The following is a 26,103-nucleotide window of genomic DNA, read 5'->3' as shown; positions in this document are numbered from 1 at the left end:
GGATAGAACATACAATTTTATTCAACATTCTAGTTTACTTCTATTATCAAATTTGCTTCATTCTCTTGTTATCCTTTGCGGAAGGAACACTAGCCGCTAGCTAAAACACATCTAGTTAGCCAATCACAAGAGACAAATGTGTACATGCACCAATTAGCAGCAGCTCCCACTAGTGTAGGATATGTGCGTATTCTTTTTCAACAAGGGATATAAATAGAACAAAGCACATTTGAAAATAGAAATGAATTTAAAAGTGCTCTATCTGAATCATGCAAGTTATTATTTTGACTTTTCTATCCCTCTAAAGGGACACTGAACCCATTTTTTTTCTTTGAATATTCAGATAGAACATGCAATTTTAAGCAACTTTCTATTTAAACCTATTATAAAATGTTCTTTGTTCTCTTGGTATCTTTATTTGAAAAAGCAGGGATGTAAGCTTACAAGCCTGTCCATCTTTGTCTCAGCACCTGGGTACAGCTTGCTGATTGGTGCTAATGGTACTAAATGTATCCACCAATTAGAAAGCGCTATCCAGGGTGCTAAACCAAAAATGGGCCGGCTCCTAACCTTACATTCCTGCTTTTTAAATAAAGATACCAAGAGAACAAAGAAAATTTGATAATAGGAGTAAATTAGAAAGTTGCTTAAAATTGCTTCTCTATCTGAATCAAAGAAAAAAATTGGGTTCAGTGTCCCTTTAAGGTAAATGCATAAATTTCAGTCTTTTTATTACAGAGGTAAGGTGTGATTTAAATACACGCAGCTGGTGAAATAAAAAGGGGACAAAATGAATAATTAAAATACACCGTAAAGTTGTTTTGTTACAAATAACTAAACACATTTATAGGGTTGGCTGCCCTTAAAGGGGCATTAAAGTCTTACGGCTAGATTACGAGTTTTGCGGTAAGGTAAAAAAGCAGCGTTAACAGGTCCTAACGCTGCTTTTTCACTACCGCTGCTATTACGAGTCTTGCAAGTTTAGGGGCCCCGCACACTTTTTTGGCCTTACCGCAAAACGGCTAACATAAACTTCGTAAACCCTTTTTTCTATGTAATTTCCATAGCGCCGATATTACGAGTCTGTCCTGGGAGGCCAAAAAGTGAGCAGTACACTATCTACATCCAAGATTCGTAACACATTCTAAAGTCAGTAGTTATGAGTCTTACACTACAACGCCGTAGCATAAAACTCATAACTAAAGAGCTAAAAAGTACACCAACACCCATAAACTACCTATTAACCCCTAAACCGAGGCCCTACCGCATCGCAAACACTATAATAAAATTTTTAACCCCTGATCTGCCACTCCGGACATCGCCGCCACTATAATAAACATATTAACACCTAAACTGCCACACTCCCGCCTCACAAACACTAGTTAAATAATATTAACCCCTAATCTGTCGCCCCTAACATCGCCACCACCTACATTATATTTATTAACCCCTAATCTTTCGCCGCCAACGTCGCCACTTCTATATTAAATGTATTAACCCCTAAACCTAAGTCTTACCCTACCACCCCCTAACTTAAATATAATTTAAATAAATCTAAATAAAATTACTATCATTAACTAAATTATTCCTATTTAAAACTAAATACTTACCAATAAAATAAACCCTAAGCTAGCTACAATATAACTAATAGTTACATTGTAGCTAACTTAGGATTTCTTTTTATTTTACAGGCACGTTTGTATTTATTTTAACTAGGTAGAATAGTTATTAAATAGTTATTAACTATTTAATAACTACCTAGCTAAAATAAATACAAATTTACCTGTAAAATAAAACCTAACCTAAGTTACAATAACACCTAACACTACACTATAATTAAATCAATTCCCTAAATTAAATACAATTAAATAAATTAAATTAAATTAGCTAAATAAAAAAAACACTAAATTACAGAAAATTTAAAACAAATTACAGATCTTTAAACTAATTAAACCTAATCTAATAGCCCTATCAAAAAAAAAGCCCACTCAAACAAAAACAAAAAACCCTAGCCTAAACTAAACTAAACTACCAATAGCCCTTAAAAGGGCCTTTTGTGGGGCATTGCCCCAAAGAAATCAGCTCTTTTACCTGTAAAAAAAATACAAACACCCCCCCAACAGTAAAACCCACCACCCACACAACCAACCCCCCAAATAAAATACTAACTAAAAAACCTAAGCTCCCCATTGCCCTGAAAAGGGCATTTGGATGGGCATTGCCCTTAAAAGAGCATTTAGCTCTATTGCTGCCCAAAGTCCCTAATCTAAAAAATAAACCCACCCAATACACCCTTAAAAAATTCCTAACACTAATCCCTGAAGATTCACTTCCCGGGAGAAGTCTTTATCCAAGCGGCAAGATGTCCTCAACGAAGCCGGCAGAAGTAGTCCTCCAGGCAGAAGTGGTCCTCCAGACGGGCAGAAGTCTTCATCCAGATGGCATCTTCTATCTTCATCCTTCCGGCGCAGAGCGGGTCCATCTTCAAGACATCCGACACGGAGCATCCTCTTCAAACGATGTCTTCTTCGTAATGAATATTACTTTAAGTGATGTCATCCAAGATGGCGTTCCTTAGATTCCAATTGGCTGATAGAATTCTATCAGCCAATTGGAATTAAGGTAGAAAAAAATCCTATTGGCTGATGCAATCAGCCAATAGGATTGAGCTGGCATTCTATTGGCTGATTGGAACAGCCAATAGAATGCCAGCTCAATCCTATTGGCTGATTGCATCAGCCAATAGGATTTTTTTCTACCTTAATTCCGATTGGCTGATAGAATTTTATCAACCAATCGGAATCTAAGGGATGCCATCGTGGATGACGTCACTTAAAGTGATATTCATTATGAAGAAGACGTCGTTTGAAGAGGATGCTCCGCGTCGGATGTCTTGAAGATGGACCCGCTCCGCACCAAAAGGATGAAGATAGAAGATGCCATCTGGATGAAGACTTCTGCCTGTGTGGAGGACCACTTCTGCCGGCTTCGTTGATGATCTTGCTGCTTGGATGAAGACTTCTCCCAGTAAGTGAATCTTCGAGGGTTAGTGTTAGGATTTTTTAAGCGTGTATTGGGTGGATTTATTTTTTAGATTAGGGACTTTGGGCCGCAATAGAGCTAAATGCCCTTTTAAGGGCAATGGGGAGCTTAGGTTTTATTAGTTAGTATTTTATTTGGGGGGTTGGTTGTGTGGGTGGTGGGTTTTACTGTTGGGGAGGTGTTTGTATTTTTTTTTACAGGTAAAAAAGCTGATTTCTTTGGGGCAATGCCCCGCAAAAGGTCTTTTTAAGGGCTATTGGTAGTTTAGTTTAGGCTAGTTTTTTTTTTTTTTTTTGGGGGGGGCTTTTTTATTTTGATAGGGCTATTAGATTAGGTGTAATTAGTTTAAAGATCTATAATTTGTTTTTTATTTTCTGTAATTTAGTGTTTTGTTTTTGTGATTTAGCTAATTTAATTTAATTTATTTAATTGTATTTAATTTAGGGAATTGATTTAATTATAGTGTAGTGTTAGGTTTTATTGTAACTTAGGTTCGATTTTATTTTACAGGTAAATTTGTATTTATTTTAGCTAGGTACTTATTAAATAGTTAATAAATATTTAATAACTATTCTAACAGTGACAAAAAACTGCTCGTTAGCACCGCATAGCTCCTAATGCAAAACTCGTAATCTAGCCGTAACTGTTTCTTTCATGATTCAGATAAAGCAGGCAATGTAATAACTTTCCAATTTACTGCTATTATCTAACTTGTTTTATTCACTTGGTATCCTTTGTTAATAAGCATACTTAGGTAGGATCTGGAGCAAGCAATGCCCTGCTGGTAGCTAGCTCAGCTGCTGATTGGCTGTGCTTATATTGGCTCACCTGATGTGTTTAACTCCCACCAGTGCATTGTTGCTCCTTCGACAAAGAATACCAAGAGAATAAAGTAAATTGGATAGTAGAAGTAAATTGTATGTTTTATCTGAATCATGAAACATACATTTTGGGTTTCATGTCCCTTTAAATAGGCAAAAAGAAAGCACAGCTATTTACTGACCTTCAGTAATGCTCTACTGTAAGAGTAGTGACAGAGATTTATTTATGCACTTCTCAGTCTCTGTGTACAATAGCAAATCTATCAATTCCCTTTCTATATGTTTATTTGATAAAGGCCGGCTTACAAATTGAGCACTAACTTATCACATGCCCGCAAACGGGCAAATTCACCCATTTACGGGCACAATAAATAACCAGCAATTACAAGTGGCAGATTCTATAAAAGAGTAGAAAAGCACAATATAGCACAAGTGGCAGATTATTGCTACCGCAAGCTCGCCCTGAAATTTTTAAAATAACCCCTAATTGCCCATCAAAAAAATGTGTGCTGTAGTTTTGAATAAATAAAAAATATTAGCATTTTAAATTTAAAAACAAAAACTGCACTAAGCAGTTTTTAGGGGCTAAATGGAGCGGGTGTGGGATAAAGTGCCTTTACATTGCTGTCTATGGGGAACAGTGTGTTCTCTGTAAACACATTAATATATATGCATATAAGCATATACATATATATTTATATTTGCTGCCGATCGCTGCACGACCTTCCCCCTTTAATTCACTAGTTCTCATGCCGTGTCTCACATGCCTGTGTATACACATGCCTCTATATACTGTCCCTTTAGTAATATTATATCCTCAAGCCAATGCAACTAGGGACAGTCTAGTCAAAAATAAACTTTCATGATTCTGATAGGGCATGTTATTTTAAACAACTTTATAATTGACTTTTATCATCAAATTGCTTTGTTCTTTTGGTATTCTTAGTTGAAAGCTAAACCTAGGTAGGCTCACATGCTAATTGCTTATCCCTTGAAGGCCATCTCTTATCTAAATACATTTTGACATTTTTTCACAACTAGAGGGTGTTAGTTCATGTGTGTCATATATATAACATTGTGCTCATGCCCGTGAAGTTACCTAGGAATCAGCACTGATTGGCTAAAATACAAGTCTGTCAAAATAACTGAAATAAGGGAGCAGTTTGCAGAGGCTTAGATACAAGGTAATCACAGAGGTAAAAAAGTGTATTAATAAAGCTGTGTTGGTTATGCAAAAGTTGGGAATGGGTATCTTTTAAACAATAAAAGGTCTTGTGTAGACTGTCCCTTTAAAACTTACCTCCCCAGACTTGTGCCTTGTTTATTTGCATCTCCTGAATAAAACATCTACCCCATAAAGTTCTTTAGGTTTTGTGCAACAGATTAAACATAGAACTTACTTGCAAAGGATTTGTCATACTCATAGGGCCCCATGATAAAGTGAGGCAGACACATGAAAATTCCAGCGGTGCTGACAATTAGCGCACCAAAGCCAATAAAGCGCGGCCGATGCACCCGGCAGCCAAAGTAACTGACAAACACAATTAGCACTGTGTTTCCAATCTGTGGACACAAGGAGAATGTTTATATTAAACTGTGCGGTGAAACTCTACCACTGTGTCTTATGCAATATAATTTATTGTTCATTAAAAGAATACTGTACATAATTTGTTTGTTTGTTTTATTTATATGACACAGCAGCATTTAAAGTTCATGTTTTAACGTTTATTTATTTATTTAAAGCTGTCAGAATTTAACTTACACCTATTATCAAATGTACTTTGTTTTCATGGTAACCTTTGTTAAAAAAGCACACCTAGATAGGCTCAGGAGAAGAAATGCACATGGGAGCTAGCCCGTGATTGTTGGCTATACGCATAAGCCTCTTGTCATTGGTTCACCTGATGTGACAGTGGGAGGTGTGGGTGGGTGGCACAGAGGCAGAGGGGGAGGGAGTGGGAGGGGCCATATGCTGCAGAAGAAAAAAAAATTACAATAATAAAAAAAAAAAAAGCCTTAAACTGCCTACTGGCAGACTGTAACTTTTTAAAAGGAATCTGGGAGGAGGGCAGGGGTTTATGTTAAAAAAAAAGCTGCATTTGATTGCAAAGTGGGTACTGGCAGACAGCTGCCAGTACCCAAAATGGTGGCAAATAGTTAGTGGGGGGAGGGTTAGAGAGCTCAATTGGGGGGGGTCAAGAGGGTTGGGGGCTAAGGGGATATCCTATACAGCAGAATATATATATATATATATATATATATATATATATTAAAAAATATATTTAAAAAGCCTTTTATTTTAGTACTGGCAGACTTTCTGCCAGTACTTAAGATGGGGGGGGGGGGGCAATTGTGGGGTGGGGGAGGGAAGAGAGGTGTTTGGGACGGATCAGGGGGTGGGATGTGTCAGGTGAGAGGCTGATCTACACTAAAGCTAAAATTAACCCTGCAAGCTCCCTACAAGCTACCTAATTAACCCCATCACTGCTGGGTATAATACAAGTGTGGTGTCCCATAATTGCACAAGCTGTTCAGTAAGAAACCCAAAGTTAGTGAAAAAGTGAACAATTTTTTTTTATTTGATCGAATTTGGCGGTAAAATGGTGGCATAAAATATATCAAAATGGGACTAGATCAATACTTTGGGTTGTCTACTACACTACAGCTAAAATTAAGCTCCCTAATTAACCCCTTCACTGCTGGGCATAATAAAAGTGTGGTGCGCTGTGGCGTTTAGCAGCCTTCTAATTACCAAAAAGTAATGCCAAAGTCATAAATGTATGCTATTTCTGAACAAAGGGGATCCCAGAGAAGCATTTACAACCATTTGTGCCATAATTGCACAAGCTGTTTGTAAATAATTTCAGTGAGAAACCTAAAGTTTGTGAAAAAGTGAACATGTTTTTTACTTGATAGCATTTGGCGGTGAAATGGTGGCATTAAATATACCATAAGGGGCCTAGATCAATACTTTGGGTTGTCTACTAAAAAAAAAAAAATATGCACATGTCAAGGGATATTCAGGGATTCCAGACAGATATCAGTGTTACAATGTAACTAGCGCTAATTTTGAAATAAAATTGTTTGGAAATAGCAAAGTGTTACTTGTATTTATTGCCCTATAACTTGCAAAAAAAATAATGGGTATTTCTAAACTCAGGACAAAATTTAGAAACTATTTAGCATGGGTGTTTCTTTGGTGGTTGTAGATGTGTAATGGATTTGGGGGGTCAAAGTTTGAAAAAGTGTGTTTTTTTTCCATTTTTTCATCATATTTAACATTTTTTTACACTAAATTATAAGATATGATAAAAATAATGATATCTTTAGAAAGTCCATTTTATTGGCGAGAAAAACGATATATAATATGTGTGGGTACAGTAAATGAGTAAGAGGAAAATTACAGCTAAACACAAACACCGCAGAAATATAAAAAAAGCCTTGGTCCTAAACGGTCAGAAAATGAAAAAGTGCTCTAGTCACTAAGGGGTTAAAAATATATAGTTTTCATAGGTAAATAAAAAAAATCAAAAGCTCTATTTCTGTTTTAAATGAGTGATTACAAAAATGCTAAACATTCTCTGGTACTTTGGGCAAGTTTTTCTTTGCAATTCCTGATAGTGAAGGGATTAAACAACTTTGCACTTATTTTATTTTATTTATTTTGTCCCCCTTTCACGTAATTTAGTTCTGGAAATTTAGCAATTTCTAATTCTTAGAACTGATGACTTTACAATGCTACATATCTGTCCCTAATTAGTGTTGTCAGATAATAACTGCAAAACAATAGATTTTATACTAACTTTATGACAGTAGCAAGACATGTTGTCTGCAGACAAAATAAACAGATAGGCTCAACCAGATATGGCAAATAGTGGAAAGAGTTTGGACATTGAACAATAATTGCAGTAAAAGGATGTTAATGTGTTTTAAAAAGTTAAGACTTGGCTTATATGCTTTTCTACAGCAACACAACAAAAATGTATTGCAAGGTGTTTACTGTCCCTTTATTTATAAAATATTTTACCAGGAAGGATACATTGAGATTTCTCTCGTTTTCACGTATGTCCTGGGTCCACAAAACATTGCATTGATACAAAAGGGTACAATAAAATACAAAAACAATATTATTACATAATATATGCAAAATTTAACATAGAACAGGTAGGAAATATATATAATCAACCATGACAGGTGCATTCTGTTCAGGTAGGGTGGGAGCTTCCCAGAAAAGCTCTTAAACACAAGGCTGGAAAGATGAAGGGTGTGCGTCGGGATTCCAGCGACAGACAGTTTAGTTCTTTTAGCATGTCACAATGGTGGGTCCTGTAGTTACATTGTAGCACAAAGCGGCAGAATGAGTTATACAATGTATTAAGTTTAAGGTGAGTTTGTGGTACAGGTGCATATACTACATCCCCATAATCAATGATCGGCATCAGCATTTGCTGTACAATCTTTTCCTTTACTGTAGGGCTTAGGCAGGAGTGGACTGCGGTCACTGCAATTTGATTTTGTTTTGATGCGTAGATGGGAATTTTGTAGTTTGTGTAATTTAGGTCCCGTTCCAAAGATCATTGTGACAGTTTATTCAGTGTTTAGGAAGAGTTTGTTTTTTGAGATCCACTTTTCTACCTCTGTGAACTGGTCTTGGAGCACTGCCTCAAGCTGCGGCAGATCAGATTTGTTTGCATAGATTAGTGTGTTGTCTGCGTACATGTGTACAGTTGAGGATTTGCAGACATTTGGCAGATCATTTAAAAATAATGTGAATAGTAGGAGGCCAAAAATGGAACCTTGGGGAACACCACACGTGACTGTAAGAGGGAGGGAGTCGCTGTCAGAAATGGAGACATATTGTGATCAATCTGATACATATGATCGAAACCAGGTTAGCGGATGATCACCAATACCTGAGTTTTTTAGTATGTCGTGGTCTACTGTGTCAAAGGCCTTTGCAAAATCAAGAAAAACAGCTCCAGTTAGGTCTCCTTGTTCAATACCAGTTTGGATTACGTTCCAAACTCTTAGGATGCAGTTTTTACTGGAGTGATTCGGGCGAAAACCTGATTGAACAGGGGTCAGATAGTTAGATTGTTGGTAATACTCACATAGTTGCCTATGGACGCATTTTCTAAGATTTTTGACAATACTGGGAGCAATGATATTGGCCAATAGTTAGAAACCATGGTTCTCATCACTTTTATGGATAAGCACTACTTTTGCAGTCTTCCAAAGTTTGGGTATGTATCTAGACACCAAGGATTCATTAATTAGGGTTGTGACAGGTTTAAAGGGACATTTAACTTCAAATTCAATTCCACATTTGCTGCTTACTTATATATATATTTATTATTATTTTTTTTAAATACTTACTATATATTTTGTTCAATTTCCCTTTATAAATTAATTAACTCTGAACATTGTATATTTCCAAATTTTTCTAGAGCTTCTATTTCTTGAAGCCCTCATACAATACTGCACAGTGATTTGTAGATAATTGTTATAGCTATATAAAAAAAATCAAGACGCTTTTAGGTATGCCACTGGATTGCAAAACAATACAAAACTTTATGTATTTAGCAAGATAATCAAATAAACTTTATTTAAGGATATCTGATATGATGCCCCCATACAGAAATTCATATCTACAGACATATTACATAATCATTTGTTTTATTGATATTTCTGAAAAAAAAATCTCTTTAATTATATTATGACTGAGCATTAAATTCAATGGTAAAAATATACAAATGATATGGATTGTGTTGAATTTGTGGTTAGTTGTCAGGGAATGTGATGGCTGAAAAATATTAAAATCTACTTGCATTTCACTATTGATATCCATGCAAATATATTATAACTTATTTTAACTTTGGAAAGTCTGGAGTATTTTGTTGCATAAGATTATCATTCGATTATGTAATCTGAGTAGAGTAAAATATAAAAATCAGGTCATTTTGTTTCTATCTTTTGAGAAACATTGTATAATATGTTGCAGCTGTCTCTTTCACTAAGTGATGATTAAATCTGTTTTTAAAATTACAAAGAAAAAAGCATAAATAAACATCCTTTCCTTGACACATTCTTGAAATGTACTGAATTTGCTAATGTGTTTCTAACAAATTTAAGACAAAATAGCATTCCAAAAGGAATAGAGAGATTCTCTCCGGAAGCTCACCAATTATTATTTTTTAATATATTTTTCTTTTTTTTCTCTTTCTTTTTTTTTTTTGTTCTATGAAGAGCTGATTTGTACTTATTTATTGTTATTATTATTTTTTTCTTTAAAGGGATGTGATACCCAAATATTGATCGATCTATCTATCTATCTATCTATCTATCTATCTATCTATATCGCACACAGGAACTAGCACTAACTGGGAAAAATTGTAAAATGCACTGAGACAAGAGGCGGCCTTCAAGGGCTTAGAAATCAGCCTATGAACCTGCCTAGGTTTAGCTTTCAACAAACAATACCAAGAAAACAAAGCAAATTTGACTATAAAAGTTATTTTTTAAGTTGTTTAAAATTGCAAGCCCTATCTGAATCAGGAAAGCTTAATTGCGACTTTACAGTTTTCCTTGTTAAGGACGTTTACTATGAAATCTCATGAGATTTCAGTAAAATCTATTGAGATCACTGTAAAGCAAAGCAATGCATGACCTCAGGACTGCTGATGCTGATTGGCTATTGTTTTGTTTTTGTTTTTTAATCCTGCAGCTGGATAGCTGTAGACATTTTGATATCTTCCTTTTTTACATAAAGATGTTCAAGTGATATTTTCTTGTCAGCTTTTTACAGTTATACTGCATCACTTTCAAGTAATTTAGCAAATGAGTATTATGTCCCTTTAAAGTCAGATTACCTTGATGTTTCTCTATGTTATAAACCTTTTGTTACAAGATGTTTCTCTGACATACATTGCAATTCTCTAAAGGCATTTTTTACCTTGAGAACAGTGCGCTTGCAAATCAGTATTCCAGTCTTTTAGCTATGTGGTGGCGCTACATACTGTACAATAGGGCTCACAATACTACAGGGCTCACAATCTATACTATAATTGCGTTTGTAATATCCTTCGCCGTGGGCAGTTGCGCACGCATCCTCAAGCGAAGCTGCATATCCAGGTGAATTCCGAAAACGGCGGTGGATTCTTTCACCACCCTGCCATTTTCGGAATCAGCAAAAGCAAATGGAGCATTACAAACAACTAATTGCTCACATTAAAGTATTAAAAAAAAAACTAACTAACCGCCTGCATCAAGTATTAAAAAAAAAAAAACCCACCGGCTACACAAAGTATTAACCCCTAAACCGCAAAACCAAAACCCCCAAATCGCAATAAACCTATTTAACTTATTAACCCTTTAAACAGCAAAAACCCACAATGCAAATAACTATTTAAATAACTAAGTACAGTACACTAACCTAACACCCCCTAACCTAACATCCCCTAACTTAACAACCCCTAACCTAACACCCCATTAAATAAACCCAAATTACCTAAACTAATATATTCTAAAGTTACAAAATATAAAAAATAAATAAGTTTACAAAAAATAAAAAAGACTAACATTACAGAAAATAAAAAATCAAATTACCAAATTTAACAAAATTAAAACTAATCCCTGAAAATAAAAAACACCCCCCCCCCAAAATAAAAACACCCCCTACTCTAAGAATAAACTACCAGTAGTCCTAAAAGGGCTTTTTGCAGGGCATTGCCCCAAGATAATCAGCACTTTTTCAAGAAAATACACAAAGCCCCCTAACAGTAACCCCCCCCACTAAAACCCCAAATAAAATAACAACATTAAAAAACCTAAACTACCCATTGCCCTGAAAAGGGCATTTGTTTGGGCATTGCCCTGAAATGGGCATTTAGTTCTTTTTCTGCCCATCCCTAATCTAAATAAAACAAATCCCCTCAAAAAACCTTAAAGAATCCTAAGTCTAACCCCCAGGTTGGTACTCACGGTTCCTGAAGTCTGGCGGAGAAGTCTTCTTCCAAGCGCAACCTCTTCTTCTTCCAGGAACATCCTGTGCGGAGCGCAGCTGAAGACTGACGACCGCAGAGCTGAAGACTGGCGACCTTGGAATTGAAGACTGGCGACCACGGAGCCATGGAGCGTGGAGGATCCTCTATGTACAATCTCCACCATACACTGAATAGTGAATTCAAGCTACGCCAATAAAGATGGCGTCCCTTGAATTCCTATTGGCTGATTTAATTCTTCCAATTCAAATCAGCCAATAGGATGAAAGCCAATTGGATGAGAACAAGTGAAATTTTATTGGCTATTCAAATCAGCCAATAGAATTTCACTTGCTCTCATGCTCTTATTGGCTAATTTAAACAGCCAAAAGGATTTGAGTAGCTTTCATCCTATTGGCTGATTTGAATTGGAAGAATCAAATCAGCCAATAGGAATTCAAGGGACGCCATCTTTAATCGTGTAGCTTGAATTCACTAATCAGTGTATGGCGGAGATCATACAAAGAGGATCCTCCACGCTCCATGGCTCCGTGGTCGCCGGTCTTCAGCTCCGCGGTCGTCAGTCATCAGCTGTGCTCCGCGCATGATGTTCCTGGAAGAAGAAGAGGTTGCGCTTGGAAGAAGACTTCTCCATCGGACTTCAGGAACCGTGAGTACCAAACTGGGGGTTAGACTTAGGATTCTTTAAGGTTTTTTTGAGGGGATTTGTTTTATTTAGATTAGGGATGGGCAGAATAAGAGCTAAATGCCCTTTTAAGGGCAATGCCCAAACAAATGCCCTTTTCAGGGCAATGGGTACTTTAGGTTTTATAGTGTTAGGTTATTTTATTTGGGGGGTTTGATGGGTGTGGGGGTTTACTATTAGGGGGGCTTTGTGTATTTTCTTGAAAAAGATCTGATTATCCTGCAAAAAGCCCTTTTAACCCCTTAATGACCACATCACTTTTCCATTTTCTGTCCGTTTGGGACCAAGGCTATTTTTACATTTTTGCAGTATTTGTGTTTAGCTGTAATTTTCTTCTTACTTATTTACTGTACCCACACATATTATATACCGTTTTTCTCGCCACTAAATGGACTTTCTAAAGATACCATTATTTTCATCATATCTTATAATTTACTATAAAAAAAATATAAAATATGAGGAAAAATTGAAAAAAACACACTTTTTCTAACTTTGACCCCCAAAATCTGTTACATATCTACAACCACCAAAAAACACCCATGCTAAATAGTTTCAAAATTTTGTCCTGAGTTTAGAAATACCCAATGTTTACATGTTCTTTTCTTTTTTTGCAAGTTATAGGGCCATAAATACAAGTAGCACTTTGCTATTTCCAAACCACTTTTTTCCAAATTAGCGCTAGTTACATTAGAACACTAATATCTTTCAGGAATCCCTGAATATCCCTTGACATGTATATATTTTTTTTTAGTAGACATCCCAAAGTATTGATCTAGGACAATTTTGGTATATTTCATACCACCATTTCACCGCCAAATGCGATCAAATACAAAAAATCGTTCACTTTTTCACAAATTTTTTCACAAACTTTTGGTTTCTCACTGAAATTATTTACAAACAACTTGTGCAATTATGGCATAAATGGTTGTAAATTCTTCTCTGGGATCCCCTTTGTTCAGAAATAGCAGACATATATGGCTTTGGCGTTGCTTTTTGGTAATTAGAAGGCCGCTAAATGCCACTGCGCACCACAAGTGTATTATGCCCAGCAGTTAAGGAGTTAATTAGGGAGCTTTTAGGGAGCTTGTAGGGTTAATTTTAGCTTTAGTGTAGTATAGTAGATAACCCCAAGTATTGATCTAGGCACATTTTGGTATATTTCATGCCACCATTTCACCGCCAAATGCGATCAAACTGAAAAAAAAGTTAAATTTTTCACAATTTTAGGTTTCTCACTGAAATAATTTACAAACAGCTTGTGCAATTATGGCACAAATGGTTGTAAATACTTGTCTGGGATCCCCTTTGTTCAGAAATAGCAGACATATATGACTTTGGCGTTGCTTTCTGGTAATTAGAAGGCTGCTAAATACTGCTGCGCCTCACACGTGTATTATGGCTAGCAGTGAAGGGGTTAATTAGGGAGTTTGTAGGGAGCTTGCAGGGTTAATTTTAGCTTTAGTGTAGAGATCAGCCTCCCACCTGACACATCCCACCCCCTGATCCCTCCCAAACAGCTCCCTTCCCTCCCCCACCCCACAATTGTCCCCGCCATCTTAAGTACTGGCAGAAAGTCTGCCAGTACTAAAATAAAAGGGTTTTTAAAAAAAATAAATAAAAAAAAAAATGTTAGCATATTTACATATGCTAGGGTGTAGGATCCCCCCCTTAGCCCCCAACCTCCCTGATCCCCCCCAAAACCGCTCTCTAACCCTCCCCTCTGCCTCATTGGGGCCATATTGGGTACTGGCAGCTGTCTGCCAGTACCCAGTTTGCAAAAAAAAGTGCTTTTTTTATTTTTGTTTGGCTTTTTTCTGTAGTGTAGCTTCCCCCCCCACACAGACAAACCCCCACCACCTTGCTGATCTTTTTTTTTTTAAAAAAATATTTAGACATTTAAACATTTAAACATTTTTTATTAATACATTTTCTGTAGTGTAGCGGTTCCCACCCGCTCCCTCCCCGTGCACGCGCCCGCCCCCGCCCTCCCGTGCACGCGCGCGCGTCCGTGCGCGCCCCCGCTCATCCCCGCCCACGATCCCGCCCCCCCTGCACATAACCAGGGCCATCGATGGCCGCCACCCGCCTCCCGGTCCAGCACCCACCCACCAACGCAGGGAGCCACCGATCTCCAGTGCAGAGAGGGCCACAGAGTGGCTCTCTCTGCACCGGATGGCTTAAAAAGGTTATTGCAGGATGCCTCCATATCGAGGCATCACTGCAATAACCGGAAAGCAGCTGGAAGCGAGCAGGATCGCTTCCAGCTGCTTTCCACACCGAGGACGTGCAGGGTACGTTCTCAGGCATTAACTGCCTTTTTTTGAGGACGTACCCTGCACGTCCTCGGTCGTTAAGGGGTTAAGGGCTACTGGTAGTTTATTCTTAGAGTAGGGGGTGTTTTTATTTTGGGGGGTCTTTTTTATTTTCATAGGGATTAGGTTTAATTTTGTTAAATTTGGAAATTTGATTTTTTTATTTTTTGTAAACATTTTTATCATTTTTTTGTAACTTTAGAATGTCTTAGTTTAGGTAATATGGGTTTATTTAAGGGGGTGTTAGGTTAGTGTACTGTAGTTTTTGAAATAGTTATTTGCATTGTGGGTTTTGGCGGTTTAAAGGGTTAATAAGTTAAATATGTTTATTGCGATGTAGGGGTTTTGCGGTTTAGGGGTTATGTATATAAAGAAATAAACTTAAAGGGACACTGAACCCAATTTTTTTTCTTTTGTAATTCAGAAAGAGCATGCAATTTTAAGCAACTTTCTAATTTGCTCCTATTATCAATTTTTCTTCATGCTCTTGCTATCTTTATTTGAAAAAGAAGGCATCTAAGCTTTTTTTGGTTTCAATACTCTGGAGAGTACTTTTTTATTGGTGGATGAATTTATCCACCAATCAGCAAGGACAGCCCAGGTTGTTCACCAAAAATGGGCCGGCATCTAAACTTACATTCATGCATTTCAAATAAAGATACCAAGAGAATGAAGAACATTTGATAATAGGAATAAATTAGAAAGTTGCTTAAAATTTAATGCTCAATCTGAATCACGAAAGAAAAAATTTGGGTACAGTGTCCCTTTAAAGTAGATATAATTTAAAGAGGAGAAACTTTATATTTATTTAGGACAGTAGTTTGCCTAATTAGAGTGTGGCTTTATCTGTAGTTTATTATATAGAAAATATTTTTGATATATTTAAGACAGTAGTTCGTTAAAATTATAGTATTGCTACACCTGTAGCTTAAATTTTTATATAAAAGAAGAGTTACAAAATACGTTGTTTCTACATCTGTAGTTTAAAAAATAATTAAACTGTCCTCTGGGCTTATCGACTAGTAAAACATAAAATTAAATGTTGATGGGTTGTAGTGTCAAAGAACAAAATCAGCTATTTCATACTCAACATTAAACCTAAAGAAGCAATTTCTCATACATTTTATACTCTGTTGCTAGTGTAACAAGTCATTGGAAACACATTAAAGGGGCAGTAAACCTATTAAATAATGTTATATAATTCTGCACATAGTGCAGAATTATATAACATTATCTTAGCCAAACTTTATGCCACATAATATTTGATTAAAAAAAAAGAGGGTTTTTCAGACCGCCGCTCTTACTCTACTGAGCAGGTCTGGTTTTCCCCCTGAGTGCATCTGGGCAGCTGTCTAGTCACAGCCCGGCCCGATCGCGCCATTACACTCAATGCAGCTCGCTCCCGCTATCAGACAGAGCGGGAGCGAGCTGCATTGAGTGTAATGGCGCTATCGGGCTGGGCTCTTACTAGACAGCTGCCCAGATGCACTCAAGGGGAAAACCAGACCCGCTCAGTAGAGTAAGAGCGGCGGTCTGAAAAACCCTTTTTTTTTTAAATCAAATTTCACCGGCAACATTATGTGGCATAAAGTTTGCACTATGTGTAGAATTATATAACATTACTTTCTAGGTTTACTGCCCCATTAAAAGAAAATAATTTTACAGAACACTGTCACCTTAATTTTTTAAAGTGTGCTCCCTGCTTACTTCACTCTCCCCAGCAAAGTTTCCCTATCCAGCAAGCTCCTCTCTGGGAGACATCTCACAACTAACTGGGATAGCATTTTTGTTTAGAGAATTCTCTGAGGTCAGCCTCTGTTGTGTCGTTGTTTGCTCCTCAGGCTCGCGTATCAAAGGTGCCTTAAGTAAATTAACTCTATTTTTATATGCATATTAGAAATGAATCACTGCATTGCAAGTGAATTTCAAACAAAATAAAAGGTTTAGAATCATATGGAACTATAAATTTGATTTAACAAAATCCACTCTCTTTTGCTATGGACTGTTAGGGGCAGATATAAATTAATACCTGAAAAAAAGAAGTAATCACTGTGATGTATGTGTATATGTGTGGAGGGTCAGGGATCTAAATTGCAGGATGAAAGATAAATAATGAAAGTGAATTATAGTAGATAGATAGTAGATGAGTTTAAAAAAGGCAGATGTCCATTGAGGTCCATTTTGTACAGCTCTAGTTGATCTTAAATTAATCCCATTAAAAGGTGAGCCATTTAACATCAGCAATCATACCCCTGAATTCTGTTTCTAGCAAGATATGTATCTATACATTTTTAAATGTATCTAAGGTATTGGTATTTACTACCTCCTTAGGCAATGAATTCTACAATTTTATTGCTCTGAGAGTGAAAAAACATTTTCATTGCTGGAGATTAAATCTAATTTCCTCCAGCCTTAATTTGTGACCTCTTGTCACAAACAATTTTCTTGGAATTAACAGAACTTCTGCCAACTCTGTATTTGGGCCTTAAATATATTTATATAAAGTAATTATGCTGCCTCTCAAGCACATTTTTTCGAGAGAAAACAGACTCAGTTTGGCTAAACTCCCCTCATAGCTTAAATTTTCCATTCCCCTTATTAGTTTTGTGGCCCTTCTCTGAACTTTTTCTTCAATGTCTTTTTTTAGAGATTGGTCAGCAAAATGGCACTCCATACTCAAGGTGAGGTCTCACCAGGGATTTATATAGTGACACAATTATGATTTATTCTCTTGCATCAATGCCTCTTTTAATTGAATTTTATGTTTAATCCCCCCCCCCAAAAAAAAAAAAAAAAAAAAATAGTAGTCAGAGATAGATTTTTATATATAAATTGTTCACATCATCTCATTCTTCCTGGCAGTAACTACATCTGTGTTGGGGATAGGAGAGTAGAATAAAAATCAGATATGAAAACAATGTGCTCATTAACAAAAGCATCAGCCAATCAATCTTCCCACTCACTCCGATCTACCCATAAAGCTTATAACCTCCCAATGAGGTTTTACTAAATTTGATTTATTAAAGGGACAGTCTAGTCAAAATAAAACTTTCATGATTCAGAAAGGGCATGCAATTTTAAACAACTTTCCAATTTACTTTTATCATCAAATTTGCTTTGTTCCCTTGGTGGTATTTTTGAAAAGCTAAACCTAGCTAGGCTCAAACTGATTCTTAAACCGTTGAAAATCGCCTCTTAGCTCAGAGCATTTTGAAAGTTTTTCACAAGTAGACAGTACAAGTTCATGTGTGTCATATAGATAGCATTGTGCTCACTCCTGTCGATTTATTTAGGAGTCTGCACTGATTGGCTAAACTGCATGTCTGTCAAAAGTACTGAGATAAGGGGGCAGTCTGGAGAGGCTTAGATACAAGATAATCACAGAGGTAAAACATATATTACTATAACTGTGTTGGTTATGCAAAACTGTGGAATAGGTAATTAAGGGATTATCTATCTTTTTAAACAATAACAATTCTGGTGTAGACTGTCCCTTTAAATTGGCTCTCAGAAACAGTAGTGACAGTTATAGGGAAACTGAAAGGGACAGTCTACACCAAGATTTTTCTTATTTAAAAAGATAGATAATCCCTTTATTACCCATTCCCCGTTTTTACATAACCAACACAGTTATATTAATATACTTTTTTACCTCTGTGATTACCTTATATCTAAGCCTTTGCAGTCAGCCTCCTTATCTAAGTGCCTTTGACAGACATGCAGTGTAGTCAATCAGTGAAGACTCATAAATAACTTCACGGGAGTGAGCACAATGTTATCTATATGACACATGTGAACTAGCACAGTCTAACTGTGAAAAACATTCAAAATGCTCTGAGCTAGGAGGCGGTTTTCAACTGTTTAGAAATCAGTTTGAGCCTAGCTAGGTTTAGCTTTTCAAAAATACCACCAAGGGAACAAAGCAAAGTTGATGATAAAAGTAAATTGGAAAGTTGTTTAAAATTGCTTATCCTATCTGAATCATGAAAGTTTTATTTTGACTTTACTGTCCCTTGAAGGATGGCTCAGTGCCACCTTGTCAGTAAAACTGCTGATGTTTATGCCATTGAATAATTAAATTTAAAGTATTTTTTCTACATTTTGCTTCCAAAGATGAATTTCTGATTTAAAGGGACATTAAACACTTCTTGCTACTGTGCATAAATCTGTCCTTTGTCTCACGCTCTATAGAGAGACCAAAACTCAAATTGTATAACCTGCAAATGCTGCAAAACACATAGGAGAGAAGTGCACAAGCATTAGTCAGTTTCTTGCCCATGCTCAGTAGAGGATTTTTTGCTGCAATTCCTGATTCATGCTATCATTATTATTTAAAGTAGTAGTCATTACCTTTTACTGCCTATCAGAAGATGTAAAATACTTATGTGCAAATACCACCGATTCCTAGAGGCAATTTAAGCACTACTACTGAAAATGATTGTCTATTTTTTAATAATATTCTTATTCTTTCTGCTATTTACAATAATATTTACATTGGTAGTCAGAGATGTGCAGGCCCAAAAAAAATCATTCAGATGAAATTTTTGTTTTCGATATTCAAGGAAATTCGTTTCCATGAATATTCTGTTGCTGCACTTTTCGGTTCTCGTTTAGTTTAAAATTAATTTTTGTTAAACATTTACATTTGTTTTTGTTAAATGAATGTAAATGTTTTGAAGCTACAGGTGAACAAAGAACAAACAGAAATAATAAATAGCAAGACCTGCGCTGGCTTCTGAAGATACACGTGCACTAACAGACACGTGCACTAACAGACACATGCACTAACAGACATGTGCACTTACAGACACGTGCACTAACAGACACGTGCACTAACAGACATTTGCACTAACAGAACATGCACTAACAGACACATGCACTAACACGTTTCTTGCCCATGCTCAGTAGAGGACTTTTGCTGCAAATATCATGTGACAAAAAGCAAAATCAGAACTTAAGTTGTGATCTTGGCAGTTCCCTTATCTTCCTAAAGGCTCATTTTGCAAGAAAACAGGTAAGTTATTTGCAGTTGTTTTTTTTTTTTTAACACAATCTGTTTCTTTTTTGTTTACTTTGATTAAATAATAAACTTTTTTTTACTAAAGAACAATTGTTTTGTATCCTTTTAATCTAAAAATACCTTTCAATGAGCTGATTACATAAATATTGAGCACAAGATGCAAACCAGATCTGAAATTTAGCTTATTTAATAAAACCTAACATTTCAAGGAAAAAACTTGCAGCATTTTGAAAACTAGCAATAAAGCAGCATTTATTTAGTAATTGTTCACCTCTCAGTGCATAGAACGAGTCCCACAGTGAAAAACACTTTATAGGAGACTTTATAGGAGTCTATAAATCAACAAAGACTCCTATAAAAGCATTCACTCTAACATATTCACAAAAGAAATAAAAGAAAAATGGGAGCCCAGATAAGAAGTGCAGCAGCTCTCACGCTCATGCGCTAACTCCGCTATAATTAGCTTTTTGCGTGCGTCAGGTAGCGCTCATATTACAAGTTGAAATTAAAGAGTTTTCTCTCACGTGCTAACCTGCTGCATGCAAAAAGCCAAAGTTCGAATATCACGATCACGTTAACGAATTCCCCATTGAAGTCAATGTAGCAAAAAAAGTGGGAAAAAACCCTACTCGCGCGCAAACCCAATTGCATATTCTCAAGTGTACTAACCCGACATGAAAATATAAATATTTCACATTCCAATGTTCTTCACATAGCAGAATATGCTTCTATTTATTCATAGACACATATTTCTCCATATATATATGATGGTATTTTGTTACAATATATATCTATAACACACACACATATATATATATATATATGTATATGTGATTATATATAGGTTTACACAGTGTCTCTGTGCATAGCGCTCACCATAGTTCCAATGCACAGACAGGGAGCTGACACAATGGAGCGTGGGCGGGGGGACACCCCCTTAAAATTGATCCTGTAATAGGCTGCCACTCCGGGCGGAACTGCCGAACTCGCCCCAAACAGGATACATGCAAACACAAAGTGGAGATAATGCACACAAGTACAGGATCGGCATAAAACCCTCTGAAGTGATGAAAGTATTGAATTTCCAGGCAGGCTAGTGATAAAAAACAGTTCCAAATTTTATTGAGTAAAACGGATGCTAGAAAATCACATCCCGACAAAAATAGCCAGCAAAGGTACACATCAGGTGTTAGGGCTTCAGCAGTGAACAAGTGCGCATGGGCACGAAATGCGTCTGCGTGGAAATCAGCCCTAACACCTGATGTGTACCTTTGCTGGCTATTTTTGTCGGGATGTGATTTTCTAGCCTCCGTTTTACTCAATAAAATTTGGAACTGTTTTTTATCACTAGCCTGCCTGGAAATTCAATACTTTCATCACTTCAGACGGTGTTAAGCCGATCCTGTACTTGTGTGCTATATCTCCACTTTGTGTTTGTATGATTATATATAGGTATACACATATGTAGATATATATATAAAGTAATACTTAGTACATATTCTGCTATGTGCAGAACATTGGAATGTGAAATGTTTACAGTAAATGCACAGTATAACACTTTATTAAATATGAATGTTGCATAAATATGCTTTTACATGTTTTCATCTACTTGACAGCAAAGGGATCCAATGCACTTGTTTACGAAAGTTAACCAGATCTCTGAGGACACCCTATCCCGACGAGTATTAACATCAATTGCGCTCAAGTGATGGCGTTTACTTTCAATTTGTAATACGAATACAACACCCGGCGTGCACAAACAGACATGATATATCTCTTTTCGCTCATGCATAACTTTTAACACTCCACTCGTTATCTGAGACTTTATGAGTTTTATGAATTTCCCATACTGGTTGGATGCAAAGTATTGAGTTGCAGCAACTTTCACTTTAGATAGCTACAATGCAACTTAGGTTTCAAAATGATGACACCCATGTCTAGAGAGATGTATATGAAATACATTTAGTTTTAATGTCCCTTTAAATATAGGTGAAAAATCCTGAGCACACTCTTTTAGAAAAACCAGTGCTGCAGCCAGCTCATTGAAACGCCTTTCACTCCAAACTAACAAACTTCACCATAACAAAACAGACATGCAAATCATTTATTCTTAGAAACATTAACATAAACCATTTTGCGTTTCCTTACTGTTGTGGTTGTAATTATTGTTTCTCCACATTGCTAGCAGTTTGCGTTGGATGTGCAAGATATTGTGTGTTGGGCACCGCAAGCAGCTATAGAAGTTAAAGGGATAGTTCAAAACCAAACTTTCATGATTCAGAAGGAACATGCAATTTTGAAACAACCTTCCAATGTACTTAATTGCTTTTCTTGAGCCTACCTAGGTATGCTTTTCAACAAAGGAAACCAAAGGAACAAAGAAGATTTGCTAAATTTTGCAAATTTTCTCACCTCATCACCTCAGTGTGTATGAATCTAAGCCCTTGCATTGCTCTGTCATAAAGGGATAGTGTACTATAATGTTTTTTCTACTTTATTGTTTTCCCAATTATCTATTTTACCATTATTCATTTTTTTTACAAATACTTTATTTAACCTATGTTGAAAATGTTATTATGTAAGCATTGGTTATAGAAAAGCTATGTAAACAGAGAGGTTTAGATGTTAGTGCTCAGATCAAGCATACCTTTATAACATGAGAGACATGATGACATTGGTATGTTTCTCATGCTGTTGCTGGATATCTGCATGTGACACCATTTATTTAGAGGTATTTTTATTTTGCTTTACTAGTTATGTACACATTGTTATAAAGAAAACTGCAATTTTTTATTAGTTTTTATTTCTGCCTCATTTTTCCGTATTAAATGCCTATTTATTGTTATTTTATGTACCTATATAGGGTATCACAAGAAAGGCCTCTTTGTCTGTTAAAAAACATTGTATAATATATATGGGTGCACTTAACGAGGCAGCAAGTATTCAAGTTGACACCAATATTGAGCAAAAATGCCAAAACTGCTTGTGTTATTTCAGAATGGAAACTGGGGGAAAAAAACTCTTTGCTTAAAGTGATGGTAAACTCGAATTGTTCATATTGTGTAAATATGATCATTGAGATATTTAAAACCTGCATTCCAAATTTTATTAACACACGTCAATGTAAATTTACTTACTACAGACAATCATAATATTCTTTCTGATGAGATCGCCCTCCAGCCCCCTACGGGTGAACAGGCTTACTTCAATGAGCCCATTTCACGCCTGCGCAATAAAGCGCAAATTATTCACATTGCTCTGACTGCTGGGCCATAAATTGTGTGTGCACGTGAATGTAGCGCATGCGTATATACTTGGTATATACATTTGTAGATATATGCTCGCTAATTGCATTTGGGGATGATTGCTCTGTCAATTGCAGATCACTCCGGTATGCTGAAACAATTGCGTGATTCAATGTTTACTTAGCATACGTCACAGAGATCCTCACACATGCGCTGTTTGACATCCCTTTTCGGGAGCGCGCATAGGGGCATATTTATCAAGCTCCGTATGGAGCTGGTGCAATGATAAATACAGAGAGCGTATGCTGTCGGCATTTATCGATGTGCAGCGGATATGATCTGCAATATCGGATCATGCCCACTCGCACTATGGAAATTAGGCCCCATAGTCTCTGATGTGTAGAGGGGGTGGGACCGCAACACACGTCAGTTCAGTAGTATAATAAAAGCAGGGGAGGCGGAGATAAACACTGCAATGCGAAGAATAAAAACTAAATAAAAAAATATAAGCGGAGGTATTATAATTACATATATACCATTAAAATACGCATGAGTTTACCATCACTTTAAGGTATTAAAAAATGAAATCCTGCAGGTAATACAAATAAGATTACTCTGCATTCAGCATATAGTGTCTTACAGGCGCCTATAATAAGATTACTCTGCGTTCAGCATATAGTGTCTTACAGGCGCCTATAATAAGATTACTCTGCGTTCAGCATATAGTGTCTTACAGGCGCCTATAATAAGATTACTCTGCGTTCAGCATATAGTGTCTTACAGGGGCCTATAATAAGATTACTCTGCGTTCAGCATATAGTGTCTTACAGGCGCCTATAATAAGATTACTCTGCGTTCAGCATATAGTGTCTTACAGGCGCCTATAATAAGATTACTCTGCGTTCAGCATATAGTGTCTTACAGGCGCCTATAATAAGATTACTCTGCGTTCAGCATATAGTGTCTTACAGGCGCCTATAATAAGATTACTCTGCGTTCAGCATATAGTGTCTTACAGGCGCCTATAATAAGATTACTCTGCGTTCAGCATATAGTGTCTTACAGGCGCCTATAATAAGATTACTCTGCGTTCAGCATATAGTGTCTTACAGGGGCCTATAATAAGATTACTCTGCGTTCAGCATATAGTGTCTTACAGGCGCCTATAATAAGATTACTCTGCGTTCAGCATATAGTGTCTTACAGGCGCCTATAATAAGATTACTCTGCGTTCAGCATATAGTGTCTTACAGGCGCCTATAATAAGATTACTCTGCGTTCAGCATATAGTGTCTTACAGGCGCCTATAATAAGATTACTCTGCGTTCAGCATATAGCGTCTTACAGGCGCCTATAATAAGATTACTCTGCGTTCAGCATATAGCGTCTTACAGGCGCCTATAATAAGATTACTCTGCGTTCAGCATATAGTGTCTTACAGGCGCCTATAATAAGATTACTCTGCGTTCAGCATATAGTGTCTTACAGGCGCCTATAATAAGATTACTCTGGGTTCAGCATATAGTGTCTTACAGGCGCCTATAATAAGATTACTCTGCGTTCAGCATATAGTGTCTTATAGGCGCCTATAATAAGATTACTCTGCGTTCAGCATATAGTGTCTTACAGGCGCCTATAATAAGATTACTCTGCGTTCAGCATATAGCGTCTTATAGGCGCCTATAATGAGATTACTCTGCGTTCAGCATATAGCGTCTTATAGGCGCCTATAATAAGATTACTCTGCGTTCAGCATATAGTGTCTTATAGGCACCTATAATAAGATTACTCTGCGTTCAGCATATAGTGTCTTACAGGCGCCTATAATAAGATTACTCTGCGTTCAGCATATAGCGTCTTATAGGCGCCTATAATGAGATTACTCTGCGTTCAGCATATAGCGTCTTATAGGCGCCTATAATGAGATTACTCTGCGTTCAGCATATAGCGTCTTACAGGCGCCTATAATAAGATTACTCTGCATTCAGCATATAGTGTCTTACAGGCGCCTATAATAAGATTACTCTGCTTTCAGCATATAGTGTTTTACAGGCGCCTATAATAAGATTACTCTGCGTTCAGCATACAGTGTTTTACAGGCGCCTATAATAAGATTACTCTGCGTTCAGCATATAGTGTTTTACAGGCGCCTATAATAAGATTACTCTGCGTTCAGCATTTAGTGTCTTACAGGCGCCTATAATAAGATTACTCTGCGTTCAGCATATAGTGTCTTACAGGCGCCTATAATAAGATTACTCTGCTTTCAGCATATAGTGTTTTACAGGCACCTATAATAAGATTACTCTGCGTTCAGCATTTAGTGTCTTACAGGCGCCTATAATAAGATTACTCTGCGTTCAGCATATAGTGTCTTACAGGCGCCTATAATAAGATTACTCTGCTTTCAGCATATAGTGTCTTACAGGCGCCTATATTTTCATATGCATGGTTTTTAGATTAGAGTATTAATTGTTTGAGTATTTTGACACAAACTTGCCACCTTTTAGTATAGCAAGAAAAAAACAGCAATATCTGCAGGGGGAAATGTTACAGAATGCAACAGACCTGAAGAAGGAATTTCAGCTACACCCATGGAACGCCCCAGTACAGTTCACTAGCAGATGACAATAATACGCTTTGAGTTTGCATTATTAATACAATTTCACAGTGTTTTTTTGCATACAGTGTAGGTATATTACAATTTCTACCTTAAATTGTTTCTTTATTGCACAATTTCAATACAAATTTAAATTTGTCCATAAAAAAATACTTTTTCAGAACAAATTTGTTACTATTTTTAATGCGATTAAAGAACATTTTTTTACTGCATAGTTTTATTTCAATAAGAAATTTATTAATTTTATACAATGTTAAAATTGCATTTTTTTTATGAGCCCTATTGTAATGTATGCATTGCCTTCAAATACTTAAAGGGACAGTCTAGTCAAAATTAAACTGTCATGATTCAGATAGAG

The 26,103-nt window shown here is 36.5% G+C and overlaps 1 protein-coding gene across 6 annotated transcripts in view; it reads right to left on the bottom strand.

The window, feature by feature from the left end:
* Positions 1-26,103, bottom strand: part of SLCO2B1 (solute carrier organic anion transporter family member 2B1) — a 490,516-nt gene that overhangs the window by 201,920 nt on the left and 262,493 nt on the right. For all 6 annotated transcript variants that reach the window (XM_053708763.1, XM_053708761.1, XM_053708765.1 and 3 more), the window contains one exon: positions 5,264-5,426. In XM_053708763.1, coding sequence (XP_053564738.1) covers positions 5,264-5,426 — 163 coding nt within the window. The remainder of the gene's footprint in view (positions 1-5,263; positions 5,427-26,103) is intronic.

This window comes from Bombina bombina, chromosome 3, assembly GCF_027579735.1.
Source record: "Bombina bombina isolate aBomBom1 chromosome 3, aBomBom1.pri, whole genome shotgun sequence".
Taxonomy (NCBI): Eukaryota; Metazoa; Chordata; class Amphibia; order Anura; family Bombinatoridae; genus Bombina; species Bombina bombina.
Note: the sequence above shows the minus strand (reverse complement) of the source record. Positions and strands in the feature narration are given on the sequence as shown.